This window comes from Protopterus annectens, chromosome 3.part0 (assembly GCF_019279795.1).
Source record: "Protopterus annectens isolate FY-2018-M chromosome 3.part0, PAN1.0, whole genome shotgun sequence".
NCBI lineage: Eukaryota > Metazoa > Chordata > Ceratodontiformes > Protopteridae > Protopterus > Protopterus annectens.
This window is the reverse complement of record NC_056731.1, coordinates 1,144,349,157-1,144,370,497: the sequence shown is the minus strand read 5'-3', so window position 1 is coordinate 1,144,370,497 and position 21,341 is coordinate 1,144,349,157. Positions and strand designations below refer to the sequence as shown.

The 21,341-nt window shown below is 42.5% G+C and overlaps 1 protein-coding gene across 1 annotated transcript in view; it reads left to right on the top strand.

Annotated features, from left to right (window-relative positions):
- MIB1 (MIB E3 ubiquitin protein ligase 1) overlaps nt 1-21,341 on the top strand; it is a 1,882,202-nt gene that overhangs the window by 462,080 nt on the left and 1,398,781 nt on the right. The window contains exon 7 of the mRNA XM_044065767.1: nt 12,412-12,599. Within this exon, the coding sequence (XP_043921702.1) occupies nt 12,412-12,599 (188 nt within the window). The remainder of the gene's footprint in view (nt 1-12,411; nt 12,600-21,341) is intronic.

Sequence of the window (21,341 nt, the reverse complement as noted above, 5' to 3'; positions counted from 1 at the left end):
ATTCCCCTCTGAAAGCTCTTTATTTATTCCAAACTTTTCTCCATAATAGGAGTTTTAAGTGGAATATAAAAACATGACAGTGTAATCCTTTTCTTTTGCCAGTATTCCTTAACTGCCACAAATGTACCATTATTATCTTTTTTCATTGTTTGTCACTATTGGAGTTCCTCTAGCAATTAGTCTAAGTACGCCCTGTTTCATTTGTCCCTGATTTTCTGCTGAACATCCATCCTGAAATCCTTTCCTCATCAAATTCACAACCTGACTTCTTTCTAAGTGTTTCTCTTGTAGCATATCCATTTGCATTTTGCATTTCTTAATATAAATCAATACCCTTGCCTTTTTTATACCAGTGAGTCCATTCGCGTTCCAAAATAATATGGATAGTGTAGCCATTATGATAAGAAGTTTATTATTCTCACAGCTTTTTTAATGTTTATTTCCAGCTTTTGTGTTACATGTACCCACTAGTGTTTGACAGGTTGATTCTTCATATAATTTTCTTATCTTTTTTGAAACTGTCACATTATACAAGCCTTTTTCTTGAAATCCTCAAACAAATGCACTCTGAAACACCCCCTATAACCTGTTAGCTTAAAACAAGCACACACAAGTATGTACATATTTAAGTAATGAAATTTAACCCAGCTGATAAGAAAGGTTGTCCCAAATCGAGAGTTGCACCCTCAGGCATTGCCTAACCTAAAGTAAATGTTATCCCTGCCAAGGCACATGTTACAGCCTGTGCTCCTGTTTACGCTAATTGCTGTTTGTTTTTGTCTCATCTTTTTTCCCCTCCCAGATGTGAAATCAGCTTGTATGCTTTCAGAAAACATTAACTTTAGCCATAAGATAAAGTGCAGTGGCTTCCTGTAAATTAAAACAAAATGTCCCCTGTTGTAGCATTGAAAAAGTTTAGGTAACAGGAAAGCTGCTATCTCTTGTTCACTTCCAATAATTTAAAGTTTATTTGCCCTTGTACCTTTTAATTTTACATTTGTCTCAGCAACAATATCCAGAACTCTCATTTTTTTTTGCCTTCACCTTTAGTCAGCTTGTCTACATGGAAACATAAGAAATTATAATCAGTGCAGTTTTACACCCCTTCTCCTACCCAACAGCCCAATACTACAGCATATCAAATGTGGCTTTGTATCCGCGGAGGTGCAGTGGTAGCGTTGTTGCCTCGCAGCAAGAGGTTCCCCCGTTTGATTCTCGGCTAGAGTGCGGGAAGTGCCTTCTGTGTGGAGTATGCATGCCCTCCCCGCGGTTGGGTGGGCGTTCAAAAGACATGCGTAAATGGGCGTGCCTTCATTGAAGGTTGAATGTCGAGCTGGCACCTCGACGTTCGTGAAAATCTACTGCCAATCATTAGCGGACCGGAGGTCCGCTGTGGCGACCCCTAACCGGGAAAAGCCGAAAGACAACAACAACATCAAATGTGGCTTTGTCCAGCCTTTCTTCTCTTTGTACATTGTAATGTATACATTTCTTAAAACTAAAAAAGAAAAAAAGTACTTGGTTACTTCAGTATCTTTATCACTTACAACGATCAATGAAACTGCTTTACAGTATAATATGCACTTTATATCATGAAATGCTTTATACTAATAATAATAACAAAAAATGTTTAGTTTCCCTCCTTTTAGTGTCCTTCAAAATATATGACAGGAAGTGGGGTGCATGTTTTTAGTCCCCCCACAAGTTTAACAAAGTCAACAAAAGTCCATTTTTTTTCTCAACCACTTTTTATTGTAAAGCAGTATTTCACAAATATGATTGATGCTTTATATTCACACATTTACTCATTAATTGCAGTGTTGCTTTTCTTATTCCTGTTCTTCTCCATCTCTCAACCCCAGACTCCATACTTCGATTCCTCTAGTTAACTGCTTTGCTTTTTCTCTGTCAGGCATTTTTCTTTGAAACATTGGAAATGGTTTTACTGGTAAAATCCCATTATGAGCTTGATCAGAAGAATGAGAAGCCCAGTCCCCTTCTGTTTGATGGCTCACTTTTTTGTTGGGCAAACTTTTGTATTTCTGATGTGACATTTTCTGTGTCAGCAATGACTTTGATCCTCCAGGAAAAAATAGTCTGAAGACATCTGGATACAGCAGCTTAAATCTCATACATTCCTTTCAACATTCCCTGATTGCGGCGATGAATTTGCTTGTCTTCTGCCTGGTGTACAGTTTGTTTGTCTTTTCGGCTTTTCCCGGTTAGAGGTCGCCACAGCGGAACTCCGGACCGCTAATGATTGGCAGTAAATTTTTTTATGGTGCCGAGTTGCCAGCCCGATGCCCAACTTTCAGCGAAGATAACGCCCATTCACACATGTCTTTCGGAGGCCACTCGACCACGGGGAGGACATGCAGACTCCACACAGAAGGCACTCCAGCCGTGAATCGAACAGGAGAACCTCTTGCTGTGAGGCAACAACACTACCGCTGTACCACCGCAGCTTCTTCTGCGTGGTAAATAATTATTTTCTACAAATACTTTAATGTCTCCAATTTTTATTACTCTGTTTTCCTGTCACAGTTTTGACAGGATCAACTCTTTCTGCTGGTATGAATGTAGTTTTACTTATACAGACCTTGGCTTGCATGCACGTGGTGTGCCCTTTCAGTTAACAAATCTTAATGTTAAATACCAGTCCAGTTGCCTATTTTTTGCTTTTATAAAATTAATACAGTCTCTACATACTCTGTCTTCTAACTCTACCATTTTTTGAAACGTATGTTCTTGAGCGGCCTCATACTCAGCCAGCCCTTTCTTCATTTTGACCTCTAATCAGTTTTATCATTTCTTCTGAATAGCTGTTTAAAGCTTCTTCCATTTTTCCAGCCTTTTGTTGTTTGAGTTGATATACTCATTCACTGTAATTTATTTCATCTCCCAGCACATTTGATTTGTTTTTTTTTATTCTAAATTACTGGAAGCCATCTCTTGTACCAGAGTTGGTGCTTGAACTTTTTTTTTTTTTGCTGAACAACTGCAGGAGTCTTCACAATTGGTGTGTTCTCTTCACCTTTTCTAGTTGATTTTCTTTCAGGTTCACTCAATTTCTTCTTTGCTGGCATCCAGGCAGTGCACTCACTAGCCAGTAACTGAGTTTTACTAAAACTGGCAGAATTGCTACCCCTTATTTTCCAGTTCCTTTTTTCACACTGGGTGAGATGAAATTTAGCTGTTGGTCAATGTGCAGCCGTCTTGGAAGTCCTAGAGATTCCTTCATCTTGATAACTTTGCCGTATACTTTATCAGTTTTCTCTTGGATTTCCAGCATGCTGCTAGGGTATGGCAGCCACTCTTCTTGGGCTTGGGCCTGGGCCTCTGCCCCTGATTGTAGTAGTTACTCCAGTTATGCATAGCTTTTCTTGGTTGTTTCTTCTTTTTGACATGCATGAATGCTGTCTGATGCTAGGTTACATCCGACTGGACCCAACGAAAGCATTTTTTGGCCATTTTCCACAATCACAGGGAGGCAAGATTTAACCACCATGTTAGCTTTTTGCTATACCTGAAGTCGTTTTCATCCAGAGTGTTTTTTTGAAACTTAAATAGATTACTTTCCCTTCTTCATAAGTCATAGATCTCTATGAAACTCTCTTTAAAACACTGCATCCCTCCCCAGCAGCAGTCCTTCGTTACAAACATGCTACAACAAGTTGTACTGAAATGAACACAACCTTCCTATTCTACCTCCACAACTCTGGGTGTCACTTACCTTGACTTAAAAGGATCTGGACTCCTACACAAAGTTCAGATTCATGTTTCAAAAAACACTTTCCAAAAAATGCATATGCCATTTTTTAATTAAGATAACTTGCCTACTTCTTTTATTATGCTCTACTTTATTTCATTTGTTATAGTGTGCCTGCATTATAACAAAGTCTTCTTGAGATCTGTGCAATAAATATACATCTTCATTCTTTGGATTAGACCCTTTTAATCTTTTCTGCCTTTTAAATTCTAACAGCCACTGCTCTTCAAAGCTAATTTTAATTCTGCTTAACTTTGACTTATAATGAAGATCAATTATTTTTTTTATTTCTGTTTAATAGTATATTAACTCTGTATATTGCAACCTTTTTGTAGTGTCAGACTTCATATAGTTTTTTTGTTTTTTTCTTGTCTAAGTACTTGTAAACTCATCATGCTATTGGTGTAAATAACGTGAATTGTGCCAGTGCAGCTTAACTCCTAGGCTGAACATTGTACTTGGCAAGTCTCCAAGTGGAAACAACTCTCCATGCTTAAAATTAGGACCCATGCTACCCCCCTCCCCACTCAGTCAGCTTTCATGTGATTTGTATGCAGGCATGTTTTCAATTTGGTCGTCAGTTTTTTCATTATCATGATGCATGTCCACTCCTTCTATCCATCTTGACTTTGTGAAGTCAGGATTGTGGCCTTAACCGTGGTTGGTTAATCATTTTCGTAAAGGTGTGTTGCACTTTCACTCTTATTTGAAGAGTCCAACCCCTTCTTGGGAGCTGAATGTTTAGATTAGCAAGCTTGTTGACAAACCTAATTATTATCTGTTCTTTGGGCCCAGTCTTGGACAAATTTTCTTGGTGCCATCATCTGTACTCATGATCTTGGAGCTTCAGGCTGGCCACACATGTATAGGGAGCCAAGTCTGATCATTTGCAAGGCATCCTGTAGGACTAACCCACATTTCCTGTAGAAGTGATGTCTAAATTGTTTCTGAATCAGCTGGTTTACTTGCTTGTTTTTTTATTTTTTTGCTGAACAGAAAGGGCTCTTCATATTTGGGATATTCACACTCTTAAGGGTTTACATAAAATGGGTGCACTTTTGATAAGAACAAACAGTTGTTTGTCATCTTCATTGCTTGGAGAGAAGAGTGTCGCAACATCATTTCATGTGGCTTGGCAAAGGAGTAGTCTTTTGACACCATGTGGCTTTACCACCTGTTGAAGAATAAGAGGTCAAAGCATAGTGTTGGGGAGGGACTGTCTCAAGTGCTTGTTTTACAGACATTTTGACTGCGTGCGTCACCCCTGGCTACCTGGTCTTTAGTTCAAGCTTTCACCAAGAATTGTTTCTGAGCTGGGTCTCTAGAAGTAAATTGTAGATCTCTAGCACTCAGTTTTTAAAACATAGTTCTTGGTGCGTCTTCTGGCTCATTCCATCCTGTTGGTTATGTTTGACTTTGGTCCCAATTATATGATCTGTCATATCTTTTCATAGATCAGCTGTTAAGGTAAGAACATATCTGTTATAGCCAGCATTGTGAACTGATAAGTCACGAGTACCCTTCCACAATCCTCCTTTAGATGGGTGGTCAATGCCATCTGGCCTTGACTTTGAGTTCTGTATGCCTCACAAGTTTTAACTTTGTTTGCTAACAGTTTATACACCAAATTGTCTGCATTATATCTTGATTTGCAGGTATGGTGGTCAGGTGAACTGGTGGTCTGTGGTGTTAGGAGAGCTTATTTAGTCAGCTTGTGACGTCATAGCGCATGTTTAGTACTGGGTGCTCTCACCTGTGACTGTGGGATATTCCAAAGAAAGCTGGAAAAAGTGATTGATGGAAACAGGTGAACCCAATCATCAGAACTGTCAAGAACTCTCCAGAACAATTGATATAGTTAAAATGTGTTCACTGTTTGAGACAAGCTAGGAGCTGCACATATTGCCTGCAGGCCTGCTTCTTTGTAGAAATGGCATGCAGACTGTATCACTACAGCCTAGTGGAAGTCATTTTATGATTTACTGAGTGTCCTTTAGATGAGTAATGTCACAGATGAGTGCAGTGACTTGGCTCTTTCAAAACATGATTGAAGGCTGAATAACTTAACTCATTCACTCCAGTGGAGCTCAAGACAATTGCACTGTAACTTCCAGTGGGCAGAGCCAAAACCTTTTGACAGAATCAAATTGTCCTCAGATTTCAAACAAATGTTCATATCTCTGGGATTATAGGGGTTATGAAAGAAGTATAAATGGCAAACTCTTCAGCACAAACTATTTTTATAACTATTTTTATAGTGGTCGTATTTAAGATGTCCTTCATGGATGCATCTGCAGTCATAACAACTGGGTTGTCCTGTCGTCGGGCAGCCCTTCGGTCGGCCGGATTCCAAAGTCCGGGTCCGGCTTCGGCTGATGTCGCACTTCACCCGACGTCATCTCTGCTGGTCTTCGGGTATAAAGGCATCAGCCGGCGCCATTTTCCCCAGTCTTTCTTGCCGCGTGGCTCAAGCAGAAGCTGTTCGCAAGTGCCGGTCGGTCAGATCCAGAGATTACTACTACCGAATACTACTTCGAAGACTTCTAAAAGCTAAGTACCCCGTTGGGGACTCTTTCTTGCCTCAGCCGATGTCAGAAAAAGTCAATAACTGTTTAACTTGTGGGAAACAAATACCTCATAAAGATTTCCACTCTTACTGTTTGCCTTGTTTAGGCCCAGACCACGACGTAGCAGCCTGTTCGGCCTGTGCTTCATTCAACCGACGAACGCTTAGGCGTCGGTCGGAGCTTGCTGAACAGTTTTTCGGCTCAGATTTTGCGTACATTATGCCGTCGGATCCTCCGACTACCCAAATTGTTAAAAAACACAAAGAAAAAGACCGACACTCGCGTTCCGCGGTTTCGGCCGAAACCATGGTTAAGCAAACCGCGAGTGTCTCGGTTTCGGCCGAAACCGAGAAAACTGATCAAAGTACAGCCGAATCAATGACTTCTACTGAGGTTCCTGCTACTTTACTTGAATCGGCCTCAGCAATTTTACCTACAACAGTGGTTACTAGTGACTTATCAGACACCATCCCTTTGGATGTCTCTACCCCAGCACGTGGTGCTGCTAGGCCTCCTGCAGCCATGTCTATTAAGGCCTTTGCCAGGGCTAAAGCAGCCAAATCTACTAAATCAGTGCCTGTTAAACCCCCCTCAACCAGGCCCACTTCTAGTTCACAAATGCTTACTCTGGCAGAAGATTTAATATCCTTAATTAGGGATCTCAATCTCACCCAGACAGGGCCTCTCAGCCCCAGAAAAGAGACCTAGAGCAGAGCCCCGAGCCTGTGTCCTCTGATGATTCTGCGGATGACTCAGATATTACAGACCAGCCAGAGGCTCCTTTCTCCAATTATGAAGACTCAGATGCTGAAGAATCCATTCCAGCTGCTTCTCCACCAGAAGAATTCTCCTTTGGGGAAACCTTACATGCCATGCGAGAACAATTCCAATGGCAGGAACAGGATTTCTCAGATTCCAGAAAAAGACTTAGGACTTTTCTGCACCTACCACAACACAGGCCCTTAGCTATACCCCCTGTCCTCTCTGTTGTGGACGATGCATTTAATGATGTCTGCACTGCACCAGATTCATTACCTCCAGCCCCTGCCAAACCAGATAGATTTTACAGGGTACCAGACACTCATCATCACCTATACAAGGCCCCACTTGCAGACCCCGAAACTATATCCCAGGGTCCTAAGGCAGTAGCCTCGACCACAGCAAAAAACCCTACCCCTTCTGAAAGGGAAGCCAGGTCTTTAGACAGATGGGGCAAAAAAGTGTACACCTCAGCTACTCTCTCAGCTAGAGCTTTAAACTGTCAGTTTCACATGATTCAATACCAAGAGTTTATGCTTGATCAGTTAACTAAAAAACTATCCTCTGATGACTCTATAGATAAGAAATATGTATTAGAAATGGTAAATAACATACAACAGGTTAGTAACCATTCCTTAAAATGTGGCTATGATGCACTGGAGGCTTCATTTAGATCAGCCATGACTGGCACAGTGATAAGACGACATGCATGGCTGAAGGAACAGGTCTGACCGGATCATGTTAAAGCTAAGTTATTAGATGCTCCTATGGATAAGGCCAGTTTGTTTGGTACACCTGCCCAGCAGGTAATGAAGAAAATGGAAGAAAAGGCAAAATCTGTACAAACGGTTAAAGATTTCTTGCAGGTTCAGCCCCCAAGGTTTAGCAGGAACTGGCCTGCCAAAAATTGGTCCTTTTCTGACTCCACAAGATCCCAAAGGGGCAGGAATAGACGTTCCAGAGGCAGAAATCAATCTAGAGGGGGTGCCTACAGAGGACGACAGTGGCATGGTAATAACAGAGGCACAGGCACAGCCACTACCACTACAACAGCACAATCACAGTGACTTGATCCTAACTCCGCCTACCAGGGAACAAATAGCAGCACCATTAGGCGGAAAATTAACGTTATTTTCAAGAACTGGCACTATATCACAAAAGACAAGTGGATTTTGCAAACCATAGACCAAGGTTATCGGTTCCACTTCCACACTTTACCAGTCAAAAGAGGAATGCCAAATCTGCCTCCAAATCAAAAAGCAGAAGCTCTACAGCAGATAATGCAATTAACAAAGATGAGAGCTGTGGAAAGAGTACCAATAACAGAACAAGGCAAAGGATTCTACTCCAGACTATTCCTAGTTCCAAGAAAGGAAAAAAGTTGGAGACCTATTCTAGACCTGTCCACCTTAAACACATACATCATTGTCCCAAAATTCAAAATGCTGACCCTACAGCAACTTCTTCCCATGCTGGGCAAGGAGTGTTGGCTGGTAACTCTAGATCTCAAGGAGGCATACCTGCACGTCCCCATTCGACCAATTTGCAGAAGATACCTCAGATTTCTTGCAGGATCAGAGCACTATCAATTCTCAGCATTGCCCTTTGGCTTATCTACTGCGCCCAGAGTATTCACAAAATGCCTGGCATCAGTAATCGCCCACTGCAGACTACAGGGAATCCAAATTTATCCATACCTGGACGACTGCCTGCTACAAGGGGACAACAAAAGCAAGCTGACAACAGATTTACAAAGGGTCATTTACTTGCTACAAGGACTGGGATACACAGTCAATTTAGAAAAGTCAAGGCTGATACCATCCCAAACAAGGACATTCTTGGGCGCAGAATTGGACACAGTAAAACAAATGGCATTCCTAACTACAGAAAAACAAAAAGAACTCCCTCTTTACTTCTTGGCACTAACAAAACAGAACACGCTAACAGCAAGAAAAGTTCTGCAGGCCTTGGGCTTCATGGCATCATGCATAATCTTGGTTCCACATGCCAGACTGCATATGAGAAAACTACAGTGGTACCTAAAGAATTTATGGTCCCAACACAGGCACAGCCTAGAAGCAGAAATTCCACTAATCCCATGCCTAAAACAGGAGTTCCTATGGTTGGCTCAAGCATGCCAGTCAAACCCAGGCCTACCCTTTCACAACTATCAAGCAAGCCAAACCATCACAACAGACGCCTCAGACCTAGGATGGGGGGCTCACATGCTGGACAAATGCATACAAGGATTGTGGACGCAGGACCAGCTTCACCTGCACATCAACCTAAAAGAAATGCTGGCAGTAAAACTGGCAGTCCAAAAATTCAGACCATTTCTCAAAGAAGGCCATTTGATAAGGATAGACAACACCACAGTCATGTGGTACATCAACAAACAGGGAGGCACTCATTCATACCCCCTATGCAGAATGACTTTGGACCTTTGGAATTTGGCACTCAGCTACAACATCCAGTTACAGGCAATATTTGTACCGGGAAAGGAGAATACTCTAGCAGACATGTTAAGCAGAACCACCTCGGATGCTCACGAATGGATGCTACACCCGGACATCTTCAAGACCATCTCAAAGAAATGGGGAATGCCACAGATAGATCTATTCGCTTCCCCTCTCAATCACCAGCTCAAGAAATTCTGCACAAGGACATTCCATCCACTTGCATGGAAAGTGGATTCGCTCTCCTTCAGCTGGAAAGGCCTGACAGCATATGCATTCCCACCTCTTCCCTTGATACACAAGGTACTACTAAAAATCAAGGAGGAACGTCCAAGGATAATCCTGATAGCTCCGAACTGGCCAAGACAACACTGGTACCCATTGCTGAGGAGCATGTCTCGGGGCGAAATGTGGTCAATACCCCTGATGCCTTTGATGTTAACTCAGGACAACTACAGCATCATGCACCCAAATCTAAAAACGTTGCAACTGACTGCATGGAACATCACATAGCAGCAACTAATCCAGATCTTTCCCAAAGGGTTAAAGACATTATCCTTGAAGCCCGCAGACCTTCAACAAGAAGGAACTATGCAGGAAAATGGAAAAGGTTTGTCATTTGGAGTGCTGAAAGAGGAAAAGATGTGTCGAATATAGATATTGCTAACATTCTGGAGTACTTGGCAGAGCTTTTACATACAGGCCTGTCCTATTCCTCCATCAAGATACATGCATCAGCTATTTCAGCAGAATACAGCTTTGATCCACCTGTCTTTTCACATCCTCTACTCAGGCAGTTCCTCAGAGGGATCAAGAATGTAAAACCTCCTAGGAAACCACCATTGCCAGCTTGGGATCTGAACTTTGTGCTAGAAAAGTTGACACTCGCACCTTTTGAACCAGCAGCAACAGCAGACTTACAGCATCTATCATGGAAAACTGCTTTCCTACTGGCAATAACCTCAGCAAGGAGGGTTTCTGAACTTCAGGCCCTAATGGCAGTACAACCCTTCCAAATCTTCCATCAAGATAGAGTGTCCATGAGGACTAATCCTACATTTATGCCTAAGGTGGTATCCAGAGTGTCTTTAAACCAGGCAATCCACCTACCTACCTTCTTCCCCAACCCACAAAACAGAGGGGAAAGAATGCTGCATACCTTGGATGTACATAGACAGCTACGCTACTACCTGGACAGAACAAAAAGTAATAGAAAAACTGACCAGCTTTTTGTAGCCTATGCAACAGGAAGGGAAGGAAAAGCAATTTCCAAACAGACAATCTCCAAATGGATAGGAAATTGCATACGATTCTGTTACTCCTTCCATGGAAAACCAATTCCACAAAACATAAGGCCTCATTCTACAAGGGCAACAGCCACTACCACAGCCTTCTTACGAGGAGTGGCAACCAAGGACATTATTGAGGCGGCTACTTGGACCTCCGTGCATACATTTGCCAAGCATTATAATCTACCTCTGTATTCCAGATCCCGAGCAGGGTTTGCCACTGCTGTACTGCAAGGGATCCTAACCACACCATAATCTATTCTTCCTCCTCCGCTAGTTGGCTATGGTATTCTACCCAGTTGTTATGACTGCAGATGCATCCATGAAGGACATAGTACAGTTTTGTACCTACCATAAATGTAGATGTCCGAACTGGATAGCATCTGCAGTCAGGATTACCCTCCCTCCTTCCCCTCTGTGGTACTCCTAGGGTATTTACCCTCCTAATAGCTAGCTGGTGGGGGGAGTCTCTTATGGTGTATTTGTTTGTATATATGTACATACATGCTTATTTTTTGTGTTTGCCTTCTATCTTTTGGAAACATTGGCATTTACCCAAAATTTAGCCTTCCAAGAGGGCAACTGGCATCTGGGGCAAGAAACACTGAGGAAAATGGCGTCAGCTGATGCCTTTATACCCGAAGACCAGCAGAGATGACATCGGGTGAAGTGCGACATCAGCCGAAGCCGGACCCGGACTTTGGAATCCAGCCGACCGAAGGGCTGCCCGACGACAGGACAACCCAGTTGTTATGACTGCAGATGCTATCCAGTTCGGACATCTACATTTATGGTAGGTACAAAACTGTACTTTCTAGGTCTTAAACCGAATGTTATAAGTCACAATAAATATAGTAACTATTACATTTGTAATATTTTGTAAACAACTAAAGTTACACACATACTGTCAGCGTTTTATTTCATCTAGCTGAGAGCTTTCATATGAGGCTGAGGAGTTCTGTCTGTTACTTGGTTGTTGAGATTTAGAAAAATGTGAAAGTTGTATGTATATAAATTAATACCATAAAAACAACACTTAATATCCACTTACCCACACTAGACAGAGGGCAAATATTAATGCCATTGTGTAAGCTTTAAGATGAAATCTCTTAAAACCTTGTACATACGATGGTTTGGAATTATTGATGCAAATGTGAACAAGTAATATTTGATGCCTAGAGGCATCAGTAGGAGTTAACTGCAGATGCAGCTGGAGGCGTCACTTGAATGTAATGAGGAGACTGCCTCCAGGAGTGTAATCATACTGGACATGCCTTGCTGACTGTTACTACTTTTTTAATGCATTGGTTTTAGACTAGAAAAATGTTGGTCAAAACCTGGAAGCAAAAATGAAGCCTAGAGATGCTGATGTAATGACAGAAATCAACCATATTCTTCACACTTTGCTAGTCTAAGTCAGGCCCTCATCAGACTGAATAATGCTTCCTGCCAGTTGATTCATATAAAGTTAGAACTTTAGGCTCTTAATGCATTGCAGTGTATCCCTAGGGAGGTAAATTTCAAAAGTGTTTCCTTCTCAAATTGTATTCGTGTCATCTTTGTCATTACAGATGGACTTTCAATCCTGCTGTACTCACCAAGGCCAATGTTGTAAGAAGTGGTGAAAATGCTCAAGGTGCAGAAGGAGGGACTTCTCAGTTTCAAGTTGGTGACCTTGTACAGATCTGTTATGATCTTGAGCGAATCAAACTTCTCCAGAGGGGCCATGGCGAGTGGGCTGAAGCTATGCTGCCTGTAAGTTTATTAGAGGATGAATTTGTCTTTTCCACAAGTTGGAATTCACAGGCCTTGCTGTGGTATTCTTTATTAAGGCACATTATGTTAAATGCTATGTGTTTACATCTAATGTTTCACAACAAAAATCATACAGGCAGATGTTCATCTTGTTTCACTGTTGCAGTCATTACAATTGGGTTATCCTGCTGGCAGGCTACCCGCAGTCGGCCCGAGTTCCAAAGTCTAGGTCCGGCGTCGGTTGCTGTCGCCTCCTCCCTGATGTCAGTGCTCCAGGGGTATAAAAGATGCAGCCGACACCATTTTCTTCAGTCTTTCTTGCCGCGTGGTGCCCGAAGCAAAAGCAGTTCGCAAGTGCCGGTCGGCCAACTCCTGAGATTTTCAAATTCGAATTTCAGATCCGAAGTCTTCATTAAAGCTAAGTACCCCATTGGGGAAACTTTTTTCTTGCTCCAGACCGATGTCAGAAAAAGTTAATTGTATTTCTTGTGGGAAGCAAATACCTCATAAGGATTTTCATTCTTACTGTATTCCTTGCCTAGGCCCTGACCACGACGTTGCTACTTGTCGGTTTTGTGCTAGATTTAACCAGCGCCCTATTAAGCGTCAGTACGATTTTGCATTTCATTACTTTGGCAGAAGATTCAATTATATAATCCCGTCGGAACAACCGACTACCGGAGTTTATAAAAAGCGCAAAGAAAAAGAAAAGGACAGGCATCCGAGGTCCAAAACCGATGACGAGGCTTCTGCTAGGCCTGTCGCTGGTTCTCAGTGAGTGCTTTCGCAGCCCCTGACGCCCGCAAACTCAGAGCCACAGGCCGCTTCCGACTCACACGTGGAGCCGACTAGGCTGCTGGAAACTCAAGGTATTGGACACTCGAAAACTATTCCCTCAGATGGGCCCGGAGCCGCTGAGCAGGCATTGGCTTCTGAGCGTGTTTTCAGGCCTACAGAGTTATATGTAAAACCAACTTCAGCTTCAAAGGCAAAGACTAAAGCAGCTCTAAATTCAAAGAAACAAGTACAGCATTCTCCTGGACAGATCTCCATGCCTAAAAACAGATGCTTAAAATGGCCAAAGACCTAATTACTTTGATCAGGGGTTCCCATCCCCCTCCTGATAAGAGGCCTAGGCAAGAGATAGAATATGCATCTTCAGATCAGGTTTCCATTTCCTCGGATTCCTCTTCTGACCAGGAATATTCTCTTCCTCCCTATGAGGATTCTGATGCTGAAGAATCTATTCCTTCAGCCTCTCCTCATGAGGATTATTCTTTTGGGGAAATCCTGCATACTATGAGGGAGCATTTCCACTGGGAGAGCCTAGATTACTCAGAATCCAAAAAAAAAAAAAAAGGCTCAAAGACTTCCTTTTATTACCTCAACACAGGCCCCTTGCTATTCCTCCTGTTTTAGACATTGTAGATGTATTTTCAGAGTCTGGACTGTCTCCTGACTCTTTGCCACCAGCTCCTGTTAAGCCAGACAGATACTACAGGGTTCCTGATTCACATAAATTTCTTTATAAAAACCCTGCTGCAGACCCAGAAACTATCTCTCAGGGTCCCAAAGGGGTCAAGGCGTCCACTGCAAAAAGCCCTATGCCCTCTGGTAGGGATTCAAGGGCCCTGGACAGATGGGGGAAAAAAGATTTATACTTCTGCTACCTTGGTTATAAGAGCTTTAAATTTTCAATTTCATATGCTTAAATATCAGCAATATCTAATGTCACTGCTTAAACAAAAAATGTTGACAAATTCAGAATGTGCAGAAAACAAAGAAATGCAGGATTTATTGCATGCTGCTGAACAAGTAGGAAAGCATACTTTGCAATGTGGTTTTGATTCTCTAGAGGCCTCCTGCAAGGCCGCTGTTACAGGTTCTGTCATTAGGAGACATGCTTGGTTAAAAGAACAGAATCTGCCCGATCATGTTAAAGCAAAATTATTAGATGCTCCATTACAACATGATACCTTGTTTGGTGTTAAAGCAGAAGAGGTTTTGAAGAAAATGGAGGACAAAGCTAAATCTATGCAAACAGTCAAGGATTTCTTACAGGTACAGCCTCCCAGATTTAGCAGGAACTGGCCTGCAAAGAATTGGTCCTTTCCAGTGTCAGACAGGCCACAAAGAGGTAGATACAGACGCACCAGAGGCAGATCACAGCCCCAAGGCTCATACAGGCCTAAACAATGAGGTGCTTCAACCTCCAAAAGCAGAGAAGAAAAATCACAGCCATACAGGAAACAGTCTCAATGACTTTCCCCTGCCAGCACCAAGCACTTATCTTCTGGCAGCTCCCTTGGGGGGAAAACTAACACTTTTTGCTCAAAAGTGGCACATGATCACCCAGGACAAATGGGTCTTAAATATCGTATCCCAGGGCTACAGGTTCCAGTTTCACACCCTGCCAAGGCCAAACGGTATGCCAGACCTGCCACGCAATCAATGGGCAGAGGCACGAAAACAAGTTTCATCCCTCATGGACATGAGGGCCATTTAGCAAGTATACCACAGCAAGAACAGGGACGAGGATTTTACTCAAGGCTATTCTTGGTGCCCAGAAAGGACAAAACCTGGTGACCAATACTGGACCTGTCTATCCTGAACACATTCCTGAACATTCCAAAATTCAAAATGTTAACCCTGCAGCAGCTTCTGCCCATGCTGGGCAAGATGTCTTGGCTTGTGACTTTAGACCTAAAACAGGCATACCTGCATGTCCCAATCAGACAATCATGCAGAAGATACCTCAGATTTATAGCTGGCTCAATGCATTAACAATTCTCTGCACTACCCTTTGGCTTATCTACTGCGCCCAGGGTCTTCACAAAGTGCCTGGCACCAGTAATTGCTTTTTGCAGACAAAGAGGATTTCAAATATATCCTTACTTGGACGACTGCCTTATTCAAGCAGAGAACAAGGACACTCTACTACAGCATCTGGCATTTGTAAAAACATTACTAGCAGGCCTAGGGTACACAGTAAATGAAAAGAAATAAAAACTTGTACCCTCTCAAGAGATAATATTCCTGGGTGCAAGCTTAAATACAGCTGCCCAAATGGCTTATCTAACGCCAGACAAACACAGACAACTGACTACTTATTTCAAAATGTTGGCAAGAAAGACCCAGTTATGTGCAAGAAAAATTCTGCAGGCTTTGGGCTTCATGGCATCCTGCATTCTGCTAATTCCATATGCAAGACTGCATATGAGGAAACTTCAATGGTATCTAAAAAGTGTTTGGACTCAACATTGCCACAGCCTGGAAACAATAATTACCCTCATTCCCTGCCTGCAACAGGAGTTTCGATGGTGGGCAAAAGCCTGTCACCACAACACGGGACAGCCATTCACCTTACCCACAGCCAGGCAGACATTGACAACAGATGCATCAGGTTATGCCTGGGATGCACATATGGCAGTAAGATGTATTCAGGGCACATGGCCCGCAAATCAAATGCATCTACATATCAATCAAAAATAGATGCTAGCAGTTCAAAATGCCCAGACAGCCTTCAAGGGTATACTTCATCCTAGACAACTACTGATAAAGAAGGACAATACCACAGTCATGTGGTACATAAGCAAGCAAGGGGGCACACATTCCTACCCCTCTGCAGACTAGCCATGAACTTGTGGGACAATGCATTGACCTACCAAGTACATCTGCAAGCACAATTCCTGCCAGGAAGGATAAATACTCTGGCAGACGAACTAAGCAGAAACCTAATGGATCCCCACGAGTGGAAATTGGATCCACAAGTCTTCAGCATAACAAGGAACTGGGGATGCCCAGACATAGACCTATTTGCCTCTCCTCACAATTGCAAACTACAAAGATTCTGCACAAGGACTTATCACAAGCAAGCATGGAAAGTGGATGCTCTATCTTTCAGCTGGAAAAACCTAACAGTATATACTTTTCCTCCTCTGCCTCTCCTCCCCAAGGTACTTCTCAAGGTCAGACAAGAGAAGCCAAAAATGATTCTGATTGCCCCAGACTGGCCGCGCCAGCACTGGTACCCAATCCTAAAGAGCTTGTTCCAATGCCCAGCTTGGACACTACCTCAAATTCCTCACTTATTGACTCAACAAGACAGTCAGATACTGCACAACCAACTCAGGACCCTAAACCTGGCAGCATGGCGGATAATGTAGCCATTCAAGACACACCTCTTTCTAAAGCAGTTATGGATGTTATTTTGGAGGCCAGAAGGCCTTGCACCAGAAAAACTTATGCAGAAAAATGGAAGAGATTCTGTGCTTGGAACCAGGCACAATGTATTGACACGATTTTTCCAAATATTCCTCAGATTTTGCAATACTTAACTGAGATGCTGGATAAAGGCCTTTCCTTTTCATCCATTAAAATTCTTGCCTCTGCCATTTCAGCTCAGTACAATACAGAACCACCTATTTTTTCTCCTCCATTACTAAGGCAGTACCTCAGAGGGGCCAAAAACATAAGACCCCCAAGGAGAGCACCAATACCTGCATGGGACCTCAACTATGTCTTGGAAAAACTTACACTGCCTCCCTTTGAGCCAGCCTCTGCGGCTGATATAAAATTTTTATCCTGGAAAACAGCTCTGCTCCTAGCAATAACCTCCGCTAGACGAGTCTCAGAGTTACAGGCACTCATGGCTGTGGAACCTTTTATCATTTTCCATCCTGACAGGGTTTCTCTGAGGACAAACCCTACATTTATGCCTAGGGTAGTGACCAGTGTGGCCCTTAACCAATTAATTCACTTGCCTACCTTTTACCCAAACCCACAGAATAAGGGTGAGAGACTTCTGCATTCTTTGGACATTCACAGACAGCTACGCTTCTACTTGGACAGAACCAAAGCTTTCAGAAAGACTGAAAAACTTCTAGTAGCATATGCTGCAGGATCACAAGAAAAGCCTATCTCAAAGCAGACTATTTCGAAGTGGATAGGCCACTGTATTCGTTTCTGCTATTCACAGCATGGCAAATCAGTGCCTAAGGGCATTAGGCCACATTCCACTAGAGCAGCAGCCGTCCTCAGAGGAGTACCAACCAAAGACATCTTAGAGGCTGCAACTTGGAGTTCAGTGCATACTTGTACAAAGCACTATCACTTACCTCTCTACTCTAAATCCAGGGCAGGCTTTGCCACTCCAGTTCTGCAGGGCCTGATAGCCTCTCCTAATCCTATTTAGCACCAGCCTCCCAACCATAGCTTTGGGTTTCAACCCAATTGTAATGACTGCAACAGTGAAGCACGATGAACATAGTACAGTTGTGTACCTACCATAAATGTAGATGTTCGAGTGTATTCACTGTTGCAGTCCAGGTTACTCGCCCTCCATCCCCCTTTTCCTTGCTGGGACTTCTCTATTCTATACAACCTATGTGGTGTATTTGCTTGTAAATGAAGGAAAAGTTGTTTTTTGGTTATGCATGCTGTTTGGCATTAGTGAGCCTACCATTTTAGGGGCACCTGACAGCAACCGACGCCGGACCGAGACTTTGGAACTCGGGCCGACTGCGGGTAGCCTGCCAGCAGGATAACCCAATTGTAATTACTGCAACAGTGAATACACTCGAACATCTACATTTATGTTAGGTACACAACTGTACTTTACTTGCTTATTATAGGTATATTCCATTTCAGACTCTTAACTATGCATGTGTATACTTTTGAACAGTATTGTGCTTTAGAAGTTGGAAAACTAAAGTGACATTTTAGTAATGTGGCAGTATGACTTCTTCATTTGGTTATGTACTAGATTAACTTCTGATCATAACTGGAGGGACGTTGGTTTGTCTTGTTGGAATTTGACAGCGACTGGCATAGATCTCAGTTCACCCATAGAAGTTGATAATTGAGTTGTCCTGAATGAGGGAACTTTAATGTCCTATTAGTAACACTATAGAGTATTTGAGTTTGGGTCTGCCACAGTAAATTAAATTAAATGGCAAAGTATAGCTTACATTGGGGGAGAGGTGGAATTGAATGAAGAAAGGTCTAAACTACTGCTAGAATTAAAAATGCAGACAGCTTTTCAACATCACAGTTTAAAAACATGGTTCTTCAGCATGGAAGAAAGATGCAAGAAGTGGTCTCCAGCCTTCAACTTGGATTTATGGGTCAAAGAATTGGAAATGCAAATCGGCTGTCTTTTTGCCCTGGGTATCAGGTCATTTAATGGAAGCAGGAGTGGGAAACTGCATCAGATATAATACTTGGCAGCACATGCTGTTGAGTAGGAGTCAGCACTTAGCTCTTGGTGCCTGATGGTCATTTTCTGCTGTTCACACATTTTTTGGACTTTTATCCTGATGTTCATTTGTTACGTAGGAGGTGCAAGCATCAGAATGCCCATGGTACTCACCAGATCAAGAGCCAAGACTTAAATTATGTTTGTTGTCTGGGTGCAGAGCATGACGTAAAGCATTGTTGTGTTTGTATTTATAGTAACCACCTAAATATGCAGGAAGGACTTGTTTCTTGCTAGATGGTAGAAGTTAAAAGTACAGAGCATGTGGACTGACTTAGAGGTGTTTTGCACAGTGCCAGTCTGTTGATAAAGCAACATAAGAATGTCAGAGGTCAGACTTTAGTTGCACTGTTCTGGAAGTTGTATGTTCTAAAATGGTCTGCATAGGCCTTGTGTGTTGCCATTTTCACATCATTCATCATGGGTCTTGTGCTGCAAGCTCTCTGAGCTGTTTAGGAGTCGAAGTCGTGACTTTCCTCTACTTCTGAGGATGACGAGGAGAGTGAGATATGAACACCCATAACCACTGTGAGTACATAACCGTCTGTAAACAGGACCTATCCACTATTCAAGCATAGTAACATGGCCTCAAGCATAGTAACATGGTCTTTATCCAGGGAGCAGTCCCTCATGTCCACCAGCAGGTGTTTGTTGGCTGGATTTAGGGATTGAGGACTGTTTTCTGTGGGTGTGTTCCCTCTTCTGTGGCCCTGGGTGAGGTGGGCCCCCAGGGCCTCTTATGCCAGTGGCACCAGACTGTCTGGGTCAGGTGGCTGTTAACCTAGAACTGGCTGTTTCTTTGGTAATATGGGAATGCACACTTGAGGCAGGCATGGACTGACATCAGACCACATATGGCCTCTAGTATCTTGCTTGTGCCTTTGCTAGATATGTCCCTGAGTGTCAGTACCCAGACTGATGACCCTTGGCATTTGCCCATTTTGTGGCTGAATGCCTCCACAGGTGTTTGCAGATTCATAGGTTCATAGATGTTGACTAGGCTAACAATCACAAGGGCCTTTTTAAGCCTAGCCATGCATCCCAAATCTCTGACAAGTTCTGATACCCTTGATAACTATAAGCAGGAGTTTGGGAGATGAAGCATTTACAAGCAGGGGCCAGGGAGATGAACCATTTACTTGTTGCCTGTGTTCATTAGAGACATAGGTGCCAAACCAGGGATGAATAGTGTCAGTGTTTGCCATCTGTCTAGGAAGTTTCTTTAGCCAACCCTGGGTTGCTACCCCTTTCAGTATGCTAAAGTCCTGCAGTCTGATGTTTGTGTTCATCACACTGCTATTTCTGTGGCAGAGGCCTTACTGTAGATGACCCTTCATTTTTTTTCTCATATGTAAATTAGTTTCTTCTGGTAGCCCTGTGAGGGAATTTCCTGAAGTCTTTGGTTCGAGTAATCCTGTAGTTGCAGGCCACTGGATGTCCTTCAACAGGGAGGAGTCCTGTTGGCACACATTTCGGATTATTTTCTTCATCAGGACAGAGTTTGAACTTCTCAGTGTTAGTTAATTTTCTCTTCATATAGTTCTGAGGGGGGTCATGACTGACAGCCATAAGAAGGACTTGGACCCACTTGCATCTTCTTCTTTTAATGCTGTTGGCACTTTCATGGTGATTTTTGCAAACGTGATGTGGATGTTGCAATGGACTTTGAAGTGCCAATGGCTGCAGAATCGCTATGTGCTGTCACGTCTTCTACTAGTGTCAGATCATTTTCATAGATTTAAGAGTAGTGAGCAATCCAACATTATATGGGTCACATTTTCCTGCAGTCAAACCTTCCACAGTTTCTAACAAAGTAGATCCCTGCCTTATCTCTTCCATGGTCCAAAAGAAGTGTGCCTCTCAGGGAAAGCAGCTAATGTAAACTAGATGGAACTACTTACTACTTTTACCCCCAATGAAGAATAAGACGCATCATATAATGCTGAGTGCTACATTACTTGACATTGCAGTCTTCTTTTTTTAAACAAGAAACATCTTTATTAAATGATCATGTATGGCATAGGCAAACATACATTTATATAAATGGAAACAAACCATCTTGACATAATTTTAGTTGCATATATTGTACATCACTTGTAATCTCTTCAGTCATTGTCAGTCAGACATTACGTAGCTCATTCAAATCCTACCTTCTTTTAAACCTTATTCACCCTCTGTATGTATTGTTCTCACAATTCCCATTTTGTCTATGTAATTGGCTCTTGCCCTTTTCTAAAGATTCCAATTCAAGTTGTTTTATCTATGTTACTATATTCACTACTACTAGTATAGTTGGTTTAGAATTTGATTTCCATTTTCTAGTAATTGTTTTTTTTTGGCAGCCACCATAATGAGACTCGGCAAGGCCTTACTATGTTGAGGTAATTCTTTTTCTATATTGTAGCTCAAAAAATAATTTTCTTAATTACACCAATTTGCTCACCCAGTTTCTCTGACAGAGTAGTCTGCAGGGAATCTTTAAAGTCTGCC